Genomic DNA, 13723 nt, shown 5'->3' with positions numbered 1-13723 from the left:
TAAAATCTCCATCGTAAGCCATATTTACGAAGCAGCCAAAGGCAATAGAAAAATGTATCGCTTTTAAAAATAAAGTTAACGCTTCCATGGGTAAAATAATTATGAAGATAAAATTGACTCTGTTGAAGGTAGTTATTTTTTAATCTAATCAAACTGACCTGGCGGTATTTTTCAAACGAGTGTATGGACACCCAAATTAGGACAAATTATCTCACAGCAGCGCTTCTCTTACGCCCAAATGCCATATAAATGTTGAAGCGAAGTTGAAAATTTTCTTCGTTTTAAAAGTAATCCCCTCCCATTTCCCTCCTCTCGCGTTTCAAATCCGGAAGTCGAATTCTCCATCTATCGTGAACCTGCGAAAACTAGTTTACCTCGAGTAATGCAAACTTAAGTAGACGCGAAACCTCAAAAGTAAATCTTCACGCTTTATTTCCGGTTTTCAATCACTTTTTTTCAGTTCGTCCGCTAGGTAGCGTTGCGATCAAACAAAATATACCCGAGAAGCGTTTCTGTAAGTTAATTAGTTCGTGGTAGGGAGTGACGAGTTTCCTGTTCCGATTGCAATCCCTCCATGACAGACTATAATTAAATTAAATAATTATATTTAATATGTTACTTAAATGATCGATTTAAGAATAAGTAAAATGGTTTCCGCCATATCAAATTGGCTGAAGAATTAATCGCGAAGGAAATTAATGATATCATAAGTAACATAAAAACAATAAGTATGACAATTAACGATATTTACAACCAAACCGATTTTCATAGTTATTGCGTAATCAAGATGTTTTCTCAGCACAGAGCCCTCTAGTGTCTTAAATACGCGAGACTTCCGCTAAGCCGAAACATCTGGTTTCCGATAGATAGGCGTAATATTAGGCTAAAATGATAAAAATTAAAAACGTTTTTCTCGGCACCACGAGCTAATGTTTTTTTCTCACTCGTGATTCGCACGCGGGCTTCGAAACAAAGCCTAAGCCCCTCGCGACTCCATAACGTGCTCTCCGATATTAGGCTTAAATTTTTATCAAAACGTAGTCATCCAAAACGGTAAGTCGCGAGTCCAAGTCACAGCTTGAAGAGAGTATCAGTGCCGAAAAAAGGTCCGGTTAGAAAATTAGCATTAAAGCAATAGGAAGTGTCATACTTATAGTTATTATGTTACTTATGATGATACTCAATAGAGTTATTTAAATTTTCCAATTACAGGAAGCGGAAGTGGATATGTATTTGGACTTGCACGCGCATACCGGTCTGTTAGGGACGTTCATCTATGGAAATAGCTACGATGACGTTTACCGGCAAGAGAGACACGCCCTTTTCCCCAAACATTTAAGCTACTTCGCCGAGGACTTCTCCATTCAAAACACAGTTTATAACAGAGATCCGGGGAAATCAGGCACTTCGAGAAGGTCTAGTTCTTATTTCAAATTAACAACAACTAATTAAAGTCGCTAACTACAAATAAACCGATTCCAAAATTTCTTATGGGAAAAAATATTTAGAGCGAATCTCTTAGAGCATGGACAGTAAATTAAGAGGACAGGTTTTCGATACCCTTCCACCTAGGAGCAACAAACACAACACCCCACACAAGGAGAGCGCAACCCGTCAAAAGTCGTGGATTTTCTTGCATACATTTTTCATTGGTTAGACGCTTTAGCCCCTGCTGCCGTCGGAAGGGGAAAATTCGGAAATTGTCTTCCCCGCCGCCCGTAAAACGTTCAGCGTAAAGGCTCGTGACGCTCGTCCAATGAAATTCGTACACAACCCTTCGTTAGCGTGTTTAAAGGCTAGCTGCGTTCTCCTTGTGTTTGTTGCTCCTAGCATAGACTAAGAAAGGTTTCACAAGGACATTTCGCGTGTGACCCCCCTTAGCTTTTTCCTGTATAACCGGCGGCGCGAGAACCCCCAACTTCGTTAATGGTGCGAACGGCCGCGCGCCCAGCGGATTTTTAAGAAAGTGGTGATCACGTGCATATTATTTTCAAACCCATGTAGTACCTCACGTGTATCACATCTGATTTCTAAAACACGTGCTAATAAGAACAATATTTGAGTCCTTCGAATTTGGATCGCACCAGCATTTTGATATACGTGGCGCCCTCCCGTGCTGAGACTTTACATGATCTTAATTCGCGCGCGAAATGTCCTTGTGAAACCTTTCTTAGTCTATGCTCCTAGCTTCCACAGTGCATTTTATTTCTCCCCACGTATCAATCAGCTCGAGAGACTCCGAGGGAGTCTTGCAAGGTCGTTTGTACCACGTGATCTTAAAATTTCAAAATGGAAATCTAATGCGGTTGATATTGTTACGTAATTTTTTGCGCTTTATATTTTAGTAATTTTTAATTTTGGTTTTTTAATTCAATAAAAACTATCAACTGATATTTAGTACACCATATTTAATCTATAAAAACGTGAAAAAATACCTTTTGGCGTAAAAATGTATTTTTCGAACAGTATCGTCCACTCTTAGCGATACTTGTTTTTTTAAAATAACCTTGGCCGACTCCCTTAGTGTGATTGGTTTACGGGGGCTAAAACCAGGCTTTTTACCGATCCTCTAAAATCTACTATCCATGCTTATAGAGGTTCAATTTGAATATTTTTATTTATTCTAAAATGCGCCATTGTAAACGTTTTTTTGGCGGATATTTACTTAAGTACTGATTACTAAATACATCTTTTAATACTATTTTAAACGAAATTTTAGGTAAAAAAATTTTAAGAAAAATTTGACATAAAGAGAAACGATAAAAAAAATTGTATTATTCGCGGTTTTTAGATAATTGGATTTTTTTGGCGTTTCAAAATGTTGGCGCCATCTGGTAAGACTTGGGGGTATTTAAAAATCGTCGTCTAATGGCGTTACTCCCGTGAAAGGATCTTATTCCTTGGCAATCGCGTATCGCTCTCTTTTGCTATCGTTTCTTTTCCAAAATTCAGAACAATCAAAACTAAGGGGCTATTTTGAAATCCACGCCGTCGCGTATATTATTAGCGGAAATCGGATAGTCCCATTTTGAGTATAAAAGAAAAGAGTGTACGTAAAAACCGTCGGCTTTTTTATATTCAAAATTAAGTAGCTGAACAGCACTTATCGACGTAAACAAAAAAAGCCTCTTTTCCTTTCAGATTTTTTTCTTCCCTGGAGAATGACAAGATCAACTGTTATACGGTGGAAGTCAGCTTCTTCGGCTATCCCAGTAAGAGCGGTAATCAAGTTATCCCCTACACCGAAGAATCTTGTATCCTTTTTCTCTAAGATTGAAGGCAAAGAAAGAATGCGGGGGTTTTTGTCGATAAGCTCAATTATTGAGAAGGTGCATTAAGTCTGCCTATTTAAATATTAACAGAGGGTATCCACTTTGGAAAAGCGACTTCGTACAAAGTGTCCCCGCGAGTCGCCCATTTTTAATACGTTAAAAACATCGACGTAAATTATTGAGAAATGGGAGGTGGATTGAATTACCCGCTTTTTAAAAATACGGGCTACGCTTTTATTTTCAGAAAATTAACTGAGATAATTTGCAATATTTTAGGCGCTTTACTAGGTCAAAAACAATTTGGTAAAATATGAAACTTTCAAAGCGGAAATTACCTGATGTCACCAATGTTACGTGAAAATAGAGAAAAACTTTTACCCCGTAATGGCACCCACTATTAAAGCTATAGCTACGACTGTGGTATAAAATTACTAAGATTTATTTACTTTATTCTTAATATGAAATCCACCTACAACTCAAAAATTGGCTAGAAATTATCTTCTAAAAATTTAAGTTTAAAATTAAATCAGAATACTCAAGTTCAAAACACAATTCTACATTTGAAAAGTAATTATACAAAATTAATCAAATTAATCAAAATCATTGAAATACTTAATTTAAAAATACACTCAAAAAACATTCAACAATGCCTTCGAGTTAGTACCAAACCAGAAATGCGATAAAAAAAAGGTTGATTACAATTTTAGATACACTGAATAGCCGGAGTGTAGTTAAATTTAAAAATTAGCCTTCCAGACCAAGAAATTATATATGTGTACACTAAGAATGCTTAAGGCTTCATTTTATGTAAAGGTACATAGAGAAACGGTAAAATATTTAAGGTAAGTTAACTTCTATTCGAGCCAACTCATAGTGTCGAATCCACTTTGAGTTATAGTAAACCACGCCCGTTTCTAAGTAAATTATCAGCGCCACAGCAGTCTTCCTTCGACATCCGAGTGTCTACGTATATAATTTCCCGACCACGCTGATTATTTTTTAAATGGAGATACAAAATAACCTATTCATAACCCTTCTATAGAGTAACATCGGCGTGACGTATGTCGACGTCACCCGTGTATTTTTACCTAGAGATAAAAAAAACTGCCCTCAAAATGGCGGCCATAGCCCAAAGCTACGGAGCGATACTACTCTATTATTAAACAAATCGGAGTTGTTTGACCGTGGGCGACATTCATTATTATATTTGCCCCGTTAGATTAAAGGCATTTGCATCTTTAGTAATCCGCGGCCCGAAATAACTCGCCCAGAAAGTTCAACCAAGCACATTTTGATCTTTTTAGCTCGAGGTTTTAATATTGCTTTATTTATACAAAGCGAGCGACCAGCCGTGTACGTACAACCGGCCGCCATTCAAGCCGTAAGTCAGACGGGCCTCGCAATCACTCTCAAATTAAATAAACAAACAGAGCCGACGAGTGAACGGATGAAAAATCACGTCGAGGAATCTATAGGTACAGAAGGGGTGGGGAACAATTAGTCCAATAAAGCGATGAGGAATGGCTGGCCGAGAATACCACTAGCGTCGAGAGACGGACCGTGACAGTACGACCGAAGATGGCCACTGGGTACAGTTGGCGAGGACAATCTTACGCGGCGAACTATCACCTTAGACTTGATTATATCCGGAGAGTAAAGGGATTTCTAAGGGGAGGGAGGCTCCTTATTAGTACCCCGAGCGCAATTTGAGCACCAATAAAAGCTTGGCTGGCTGGCTCTGGTTAATCTACTTTCGTTTTCGACGTTTGGGAGGTAGTGAGTGTAAGAAGAAAAGGAGGGGGTCGAGGACACTCGACGGAGTTGCGGCTGCCTGTGGAAGGAAGTAAAGGCCCTCGCCGCGTGTGTGTGGACTCGCTTAATCGTATTAAGTCGTCGCTACTGACTTCCCAATGACTTTGCTTACACAAACCCTGCCTCTCTCTCTCGATCCAACCTTATATACCGGTGATATATATGGAAGGAGTTCCAGCTTCCCAATCGAAAAGGAAACTAGCTCGGGTTCGCCGAAACCCGAGAGCCTTTTATACTTCCGAAGCGGCGGCCGCCTTCGAATAAAAAAGGAGAGGTTTCGCAAACCCGTCACTATTTTCTATCTAAAGGCCTTTAAGTCTATTCAAGACCGATGCTGAGAATAGCTCGATTGACAAGATGGACAAGCTAGCGCGACTAAGAGTGCACCATCCTTTTACTCCGTTCACCGGTATACTTACAATGAGACATCCCGAGGGGTTTCTTACCCATTTTTTATCGATTTTACCCAATTTTACCCAATTTTTCCCAATTTTACCAATTTTACCCAATTTTACCAATTTTACCCAATTACCAATTTTACCCAATTACCAATTTTACCAATTTTACCCAATTTTACCCAATTTTACCAATTTTACCCAATTACCAATTTTTCCCAATTTTTCCCAATTTTACCCAATTACCAATTTTACCAATTTTACCCAATTTTTCCCAATTTTACCCAATTTTACCAATTTTACCCAATTACCAATTTTTCCCAATTTTACCCAATTACCAATTTTACCAATTTTACCCAATTTTTCCCAATTTTACCCAATTTTACCAATTTTACCCAATTTTACCCAATTTTCCCCAATTTTACCAATTTTACCCAATTAGCAATTTTTGAAAATGTCAAAGGGGAGACAAATTCAATTTTACCAATTTTACCCAATTACCAATTTTACACAATTGTTTTGCCAAAAATTTAAATTTTTTTATTTTTTTGAAAATTTCACCCAATTTTACCCAATTGATTTGCCAAAATTTTAATTTTTGGAAAATGTTCCCTTACAATCCATGATTTCCCCATGTTATTTTACGCAGAGAAAATTTAAATTAAGTTGTGAAAAACATTTTTGGTTGCCATAGCAAAACGGATAGGCATTGAAACGTTTCCCTTTAAGAGCCTTCAAGGTACATGAAGGTCTACGTAACCCCCGAGTTTTAAAAAATTGGGGAGAAACACCTCGGGATGTCTCCTAAAAAATAAAAAATAAACAAGTCAGCAGGAATCCATACCTCTACCTGAAATGCTTATCTTGCTGTATCGCGTATGGTAAGATCATTCTGACGGCTTTGGCCCCACCTACTAGAGAAAAACTGTTAAGTTAACATAGTGACGTCAAAAAACTGTCAGCCACAACGAGACGAAAATCTGCCGTGATAAGCATTCCAAGTAGAGGTATGGATTCCTGAAGTCAGGCAATACAGGATAAAGCCTCACTAATATTTAGAGCTCGGCGAAACAGATAAATTAACCGCTAAAGTTTTGATTAACCATAGAAATTACAATTAACTGTTTATCCATGGATATTATCCACGGCTATATAGCAATTTAACATGTAAAATAATCGTTTTTTTTCGGATAATTTTCGTTTGTGGATAAAAATAAATAAAGTGATTATTTCTTATCCAAACGCTCTACAGTAATATTATAAAACACACCATTGAAGTGACTGAATATGAAATATCCTTAGATTTAACGTCAACGACAACGAACACACACTGATTCAGAAGCTACGTCGGCGGTTGTTTAAGGTGCGAGTTAAAACCGGGGAAACGGACGCGTTCTCCATCCTCTTAACCCGCTCTCTGGCTGCTGCCTATCTCATCCTTTAGCGACGGTGGCGTCCCAATATAATGGAGAGGCCCGGAGACTATGTTAATTTTCCAAAGCTATAGAGTGGAGATATCTGGATGGGATATCCTTTTCGGGATTAATCTGAAGCGTTCAATCCCCCCCCTCCTTTTTCCTTCACCCGGATAGAGAGGAAAGGGTTTCGCGCGTGATGCGGGATGATATCACGCTCCTCTCTCTCTTTCTCTCTCTATCTCTATCTAGCTAGAGATAGATAGAGATTGGGCAAATCGAGCGAGGAAAGTAATAAAGAATAGGCTTTTGAAACATTGTTAAGTCTCTTCTCCAGGATCGACTGCTCCCTTTGCGACAAAAAAGGTTGAAGAGCCGAGGCCTATAACTCTCGGGTACGCGTTATCAAAGCTCTCGACATTGAGAGGACTGAGAATACCACTCGATGGAATGACGATATAGAGAGTATCCAGATATCCATCCCCGATATATGGTAACGGAAATTGGTCCTTTCCTTAAGAGGCGCGGGTACGAGAATTTACGAATTAATTAACGCCATTTTGTTTCGACACGCCGCCCTGTAAGACGATTTCGACTGAAGTGGCGTCATCTAGTGATGATCATAGGAAACAATTTGCATGTTTCCAATTCAGTCTGATTTCTTAGTTGCCGTATCGTGTGGATGAATTTTTTAGACATTTGCAAATTGTGAATCTCAAGGTGATTTCAGAAATTATAAACTGATTTTGAGATTTCAGGGGATGATTTTCGCCTTTATTTCTGGTTTTTTATGCTCATTTCGGGATTTTTTTTAACCGATTTTATCCCAGATTTCGGGAATTTCAAGATTTCTAAATTAATTTTTCTCTAGAGTGCACGTGATTTTTACGAGTGTCGAACCCCTTGATTTTCAGATTAAAATACCCTATTCCAGATTTTAAAAAAATTGTTAAAATTATTGGCTAAACTCGATCTATTCAGTGCATTAGAAAACGTAATCGACCTTTACTAGTGTTTTCCTTTTGTGTAGTACAGATTTTTCATGATTATTGTTTTGATGTTGCTGCTGCGTCACAGGTGACGTATCGATGACGTTTTTCTACGAAAAGCCCTGGACATAAGAGTTAATACGACGAGGCAAGCGGTTTTTATACATAAACTGAACTGAACTTCTACGAATTTCGTGACGAATGAGCTACAAAAAAACAAGTTCAGCAAGCGTAGCTTATTTTATAGAAAGGCCTTTTGGGCCCAGGGCGTCAAGTTAGTTAATTCGGTTAATGTCTAAACGCCACTACCGCCAATAGTACTTTCTTTCAATTTCTGCCCCCTTCCTCTATATCTGTTTATGGTCTACTCTCTTCTTGAGTAAATGAATTATTTTGAAAGATTTTTTTCCAGTAAAACGTTTCTTATCAATAAAACAAATTTCTAGAGATTAAGAAGATTCATAAATTCAAATATGTGGCCTCTTAATTATAAATATGTGGCCCCTCTTAGAAATGTAGCGGGGCTAAAGCCCACCTCAGCCCACCCTTAGCGCCGCTACTGGTGAGCCACAACCTATAACGTTTTGCCCAAGTGTTACACTTTTGAAAATAATAGTTTCCTTTGTATGTAGTTTCGTTTTCGTGAAACACTAGCCAAAAGTGCACACCCAGTGTAACCAATAACAAAAGTGACATAACTACAAAAAGTGTGCGAGTTCCTATATTTTCGAATGCTAAAGATTTAAAGAATGCTGCTATCGAGACAGCCCGCATAGAAGGCTAGGCTAGGATGAACGATGCACCCTTTTTCTAGTTTCTTTCATGTTTTGTATTAAAGCGTAGATAGATGGCGGTAGCGTTTCCGTCGAGTGGAAAAAAAGCTATAAGCCTGCTAGCCTTCGCTAGTGCTTCCTTAGTTCTCAAAGCCCTCACTAGGCGACACTACAACTTTTTAATACCCCCCCACCTACCCTCCCAATTTTTACTTCGCTTGTAAATTTCCTTTCCAAAACGATTGTATTGGCGCACATTTGTAGTTATATCACTTTTGCCAATAATCACTAAGCTTTTTTCACGGGTATCCTAAGAATTATGTGCACCCCCCCCCCCCCCCCGGAAGGAGGTAACTTTAAGTGATTATCTTAAAACAGGCACGTCCAAGCGCAAATAAATTTTAGACAAAAGGACAACTGAGACGAACATCTCCCTCCCACTTTTCCCTTCCAGTTGGGCGGGAGATGTTCGTCTCCATTTTTGAGTTTGTGGCCTGTACAGTGCCGCCACCTCTGAACGGAATAATTGCAGAGAATTAAACAAGAGTGCACAACGAGAGATGTCACAACTGCGCCGAAAGAATAAGGCACTTATGTGGGGGAAAAGAGATAAAACCACGCCATTTTCTGCTAATACAATAGGTGGGTTTACTGATGTACAACTGGGTAGTAAGTCACAGGGGCAGGGCGATGTTAGGATTTTGTTTTTAATATCAGAAGTACTTGAGATGGAGCCACTAGTACTTTTTCGCTACAATTTAGCAACTATTGGCGCCATCTCTCGATTGAAAGAAGCTAAGAAAATCCGAGTTTTTGCTTACCCCTGTAAAGCAAACTCGCCGTCGAACGAACTGTAAACCGACCAATTTTATCCACAAGATAACGAAGTCCAGTGGCCAGTAGAGCCTAGGTAGTTTAATTAAAAATTGGCCACTGGCCACTTACCATTTTTAACCTTCAAAATCAGGCTTTCATAATTTATGGTCAAATTATCTGTTTTTGACAATATGTGCTAGGGCATAGGCTTACATATGGGTATTTCAAAATTTTGGACTGTTAAATAAAGAACTATAAATCTGCTTAAGCAATATGTAGAAACATCTTTATTGAGCAATGTTAAATTTAAAAAATCACTACTATCACAAATGTATCACATTGTACGGCGAAGCACGCAGCATAGAAGCGAAGACCAAACAATTTTAGGGATTAATATAATATTTTTTTAATGAACTAAAATCTTGAAGGGAAAATACACTAACACCCCCAAGCATTTAATTTTTTAACTGGCCCAGCTAATTTTTAAACTGGCGATTGGCCGGTGATAGTACCTTATTTCTCACACTGTAACGAACTCTTTTCCGTCTGCTCTTCGAATTTAGAGCCAAATAATTGATAGGCACCTTAAAAAAATTGGCCGTAGCCGGAATCTTAAAGCAAAATGTATAGAGTTCGTTAAATTGATATTTCTTAAGACCCATTGGACTTACCAGTAAAAATACAACGCCCCCTTATTGTAAATATGTGACCCCTTGCCAAATCACAGGAAGCCTACCTCAGCCTACCGTTAGCGCCGCTATTGCCAATAATTTCAGAAAAAATTAAATTTCATGATCTTTCTCTAACAGATTAAAATTTATAGACTTTTTAGCGGTTTTTTTATTCTTTTTACAATCCAATAGAGCGCTAAAATGTATACATAGCCAAGTAAAAAGGATTCACCCTTTACATTTCTAAGTCGATACAAATAAATTCTACCCAAAGTATTTTTTGTTTCGCGCCAAGATCTTTCTAGTCGAGAACAGTTTTTCACATGTGACTAGTATTTGTAAACGATGGAATTAGCGGAGGGAAATATTTACGCCAGTAATTGGCCCACCATCTTTCTATTTGCTTCGAAGAAACGTTTCTTGTCCCACTGACAAAATTAAGACAGTCTGCAAATTCTTTGCTGTTCTCTTCGGCCGCCGATAAACGAGCGACCGTTTTCTGTTGACTTTTTTGGGTAGTTGCCCCGGGAAATACGAGAACAGAATTATTAACTAGGTTTTAGGCCTCGAATGAAACCGCGCGGGATAAATATGCTGCTATGCAGAAACGACTAATTAAAGGCAAACAATTATACGCTTGATAGAAAAAAGACCACCGACCTCTTGAAGGGACACGCCACCGTTTGAAAATTTTACTTCGATTTTAGGTACCTTTATGGTGACCTTCAAAATCTCGACCTTCGAAATGGTGATCTCAAAATAAACTTAAATCTCATTATAAAATATAAATATTTTATAAATAACTTAATAGCAAATATTTGATGAATAATTTAATAATAAATATTTAATAAATAACTTAATAACAAATATTTAATAAATAATTTAATTACAAATATTTAATCAATAATTTAATAATAAATATTTAATAAATAACTTAATAATAAGTATTTAATAAATAATTTAATAAAAATAAATCTTATAATAGAAAATATTTAATAAATAATTTAATAAAAATAAATCTTATAATAGAAAATATTTAATAAAAATAAATCTTATAATAGAAAATATTTCATATGAATAAATTTAATAAAATAAAATATTTCATATGAATAAATTTAATAAAATAAAATATTTAATAAAAATAAATCTTGTAATAGAAAATATTTCATATAAATAAATTTAATAAAATAAAATATTTCATATAAATAAATTTAATAAAATAAAATATTTCATATAAATAAATTTAATAAAATAAAATATTTAATAAAAATAAATCTTATAATAGAAAATATTTAATAAAAATAAATTTAATAAAAGAAAATATTTCATATAAATAAATTTAATAAAAGAAAATATTTAATAAAAATAAATCCTATAACAGAAAATATTTCATAAAACTAAATCTTATAACAGAAAATATTTCATAAAACTAAATCTTATAATAGAAAATATTTAATAAAACTAAATCTTATAATAGAAAATATTTAATAAAACTAAATCTTATAATAGAAAATATTTAATAAAACTAAATCTTATAATAGAAAATATTTAATAAAACTAAATCTTATAATAGAAAATATTTAATAAAACTAAATCTTATAATAGAAAATATTTCATAAATAACGTGATAAAAATATTTAATAAATAATAAAAATAAAGAAATCGACTTTGACTATCTTTAAAATTTAAAACTTGGGTACTTCTGGAGTAGAAAAATTAGATTTCCAACAATGTCGTTTGATTTATTTAGTTAATTCGAAAACTTATTCTTTTAAAATTCTATTAAGGTAGCATTTACTATTCAATTACAAATGGAAATTGGTTTACAAAATAAATGAACACGGGATAAAATCAGGAAATAACGTTTCTATTTTCGCAATTAAATGAAAACAAGTTCCGAAAAATCGGGAAAATGTTTTATATTTAAAGCCCCTTCTTAATCAAAAGTTACCGATCTGGCACACTAGATGGCGCCACCGATCGAAATAAGCACTCTCGAATTTGTCCATCTTAAAGAGGGATTAATTTCCCTTTGCACGGAGAGTAAAATGGCGTTCATAACAGTGGCGTAGCTAGGGGGGCACAGGGTGCACATGCGCCCCCCGAAACGTATGGTCGTACGTACAAATATTTTTATTTTTTTACTTTTTTTTCAATGGTGTGCCCCCCCCCCCCCCGAAACAAAATCCTGGCTACGCCACTGGTTCATAAGCAACGTTTCATAGTCGAATGTACAGATCCTTAACTATCAAAAACCACAGATCTACGTCTGGGCGAGAACTTGGCTCGAGCGATGTTGGACTATTACACGGCCATTGGTCATATCCCGGCCAACGCGGTCGGCGGCGCTTCTCGCAAGGGGGGCCCCGGAGGAACGGGCCGCGGAAGAGGGCCCCCGAGATCGGTCGGCCCCTCCCGCGCCCCCGGAAAGGAGGCTTCCGCCCGCGGCAGAACGGCCGCTCCGAAAGGAAAAGCGGCGAGCAGAGGGAAAAAGTAATACCCAGGGGCGAAGATACGGTCAGCCAGGAGCGAGATAAATAAAATAAAAATCCCGGTCATTATTCTCCATCCGAAGGCAGCCGTAGAAAGAGAGGCCGCAAAATGGTGACTCATTGTTTTCCAAATTACGATCGTCGGGACAGTCTTCTCCATTCGATTGTTTCCACGGCCGATAAATTGATCCGTCCACACGCGCGTCCACCGAGAATTAATCTTCGCCTCCTCGTTCATTAACAAAATGCTCTTTGTACGCGCTGTTTTTATCACGCATCCGGCACAATTTTAAATAGGCATGCCTTAATAGTTTCTACAATCTATACGTGGCGGCTCCGTCCAATTCCTACGATATCGTGAAAGTGATCTCGAAGCTAATTTTTGGAATCGTTTAAAAAAAATCGATGTATCTCGTATGTTCAAAATAAAATCAAATATTAGTGGTTCGAATATCATTTTTTTCATACATGGCGAATAATTAGTGTTGTTAATTTTCCGGAAAAATAAAAAATTTAAACAAATTACTTTTTATCGATATAAAATGTCTAATGACAGTAAACGTACTACAAAACATTAATAATGTTACATTGTTAATCAGTTTAAAGCTAGTATAGAGGTTTAGTTTTACTTTTAAATTCGAAAAAATTAGGCGAAAATGCTGCTTTATTTAAATTTGCAAACAATATTAGACTAATCATGGAATGAAAACTTTTTTTTTCGAAAACATACGGAAAATTTTCCGAGTTACAACACTACTAGGAACGTTTAAGAATTGGGGGGAGTCCACTGGCGATAAGAAAAAAAATTAAACCAAAAAATGGACCAGGTTAAGTATTTTTTGCATTTGAAATTTTTTTTAGATCAATTTAAATTGGTAATTAATAGAAAAATAAAAGAAATCTTCAAGTTTCAAGTTTATTTTGATACCAAACCAATATTTCTTAAGAAAATTAAGGACCTTAATTTAAAATTTGCTCTATTAAGCGGTTCCTCCCTTTATTTAATAAATTTTAATTTACAACCGATAATAAAATTGGGGGGATTACATTATTTCCCCCCAGAATGTTTTCGGGAGGGGCATTATTAT

General features: G+C 36.4%; 1 protein-coding gene across 1 annotated transcript in view; it reads left to right on the top strand.

The window, feature by feature from the left end:
• Window positions 1–12912, top strand: part of LOC149941141 (cytosolic carboxypeptidase 6-like) — a 384878-nt gene extending 371966 nt beyond the window's left edge. Inside the window, exons 9-11 of the mRNA XM_090179425.1 lie at window positions 1213–1415; window positions 3142–3254; window positions 12405–12912. Coding sequence (XP_090035551.1) covers window positions 1213–1415; window positions 3142–3254; window positions 12405–12640 — 552 coding nt within the window. The 3' untranslated portion in view covers window positions 12641–12912. The remainder of the gene's footprint in view (window positions 1–1212; window positions 1416–3141; window positions 3255–12404) is intronic.
• Window positions 12913–13723: the final 811 nt, after the last annotated feature.

This window comes from Leiobunum rupestre, chromosome 6 (assembly GCF_980474605.1).
Source record: "Leiobunum rupestre chromosome 6, qqLeiRupe1.1.hap1, whole genome shotgun sequence".
Taxonomy (NCBI): domain Eukaryota; kingdom Metazoa; phylum Arthropoda; class Arachnida; order Opiliones; family Sclerosomatidae; genus Leiobunum; species Leiobunum rupestre.
Note: the sequence above shows the minus strand (reverse complement) of the source record. Positions and strands in the feature narration are given on the sequence as shown.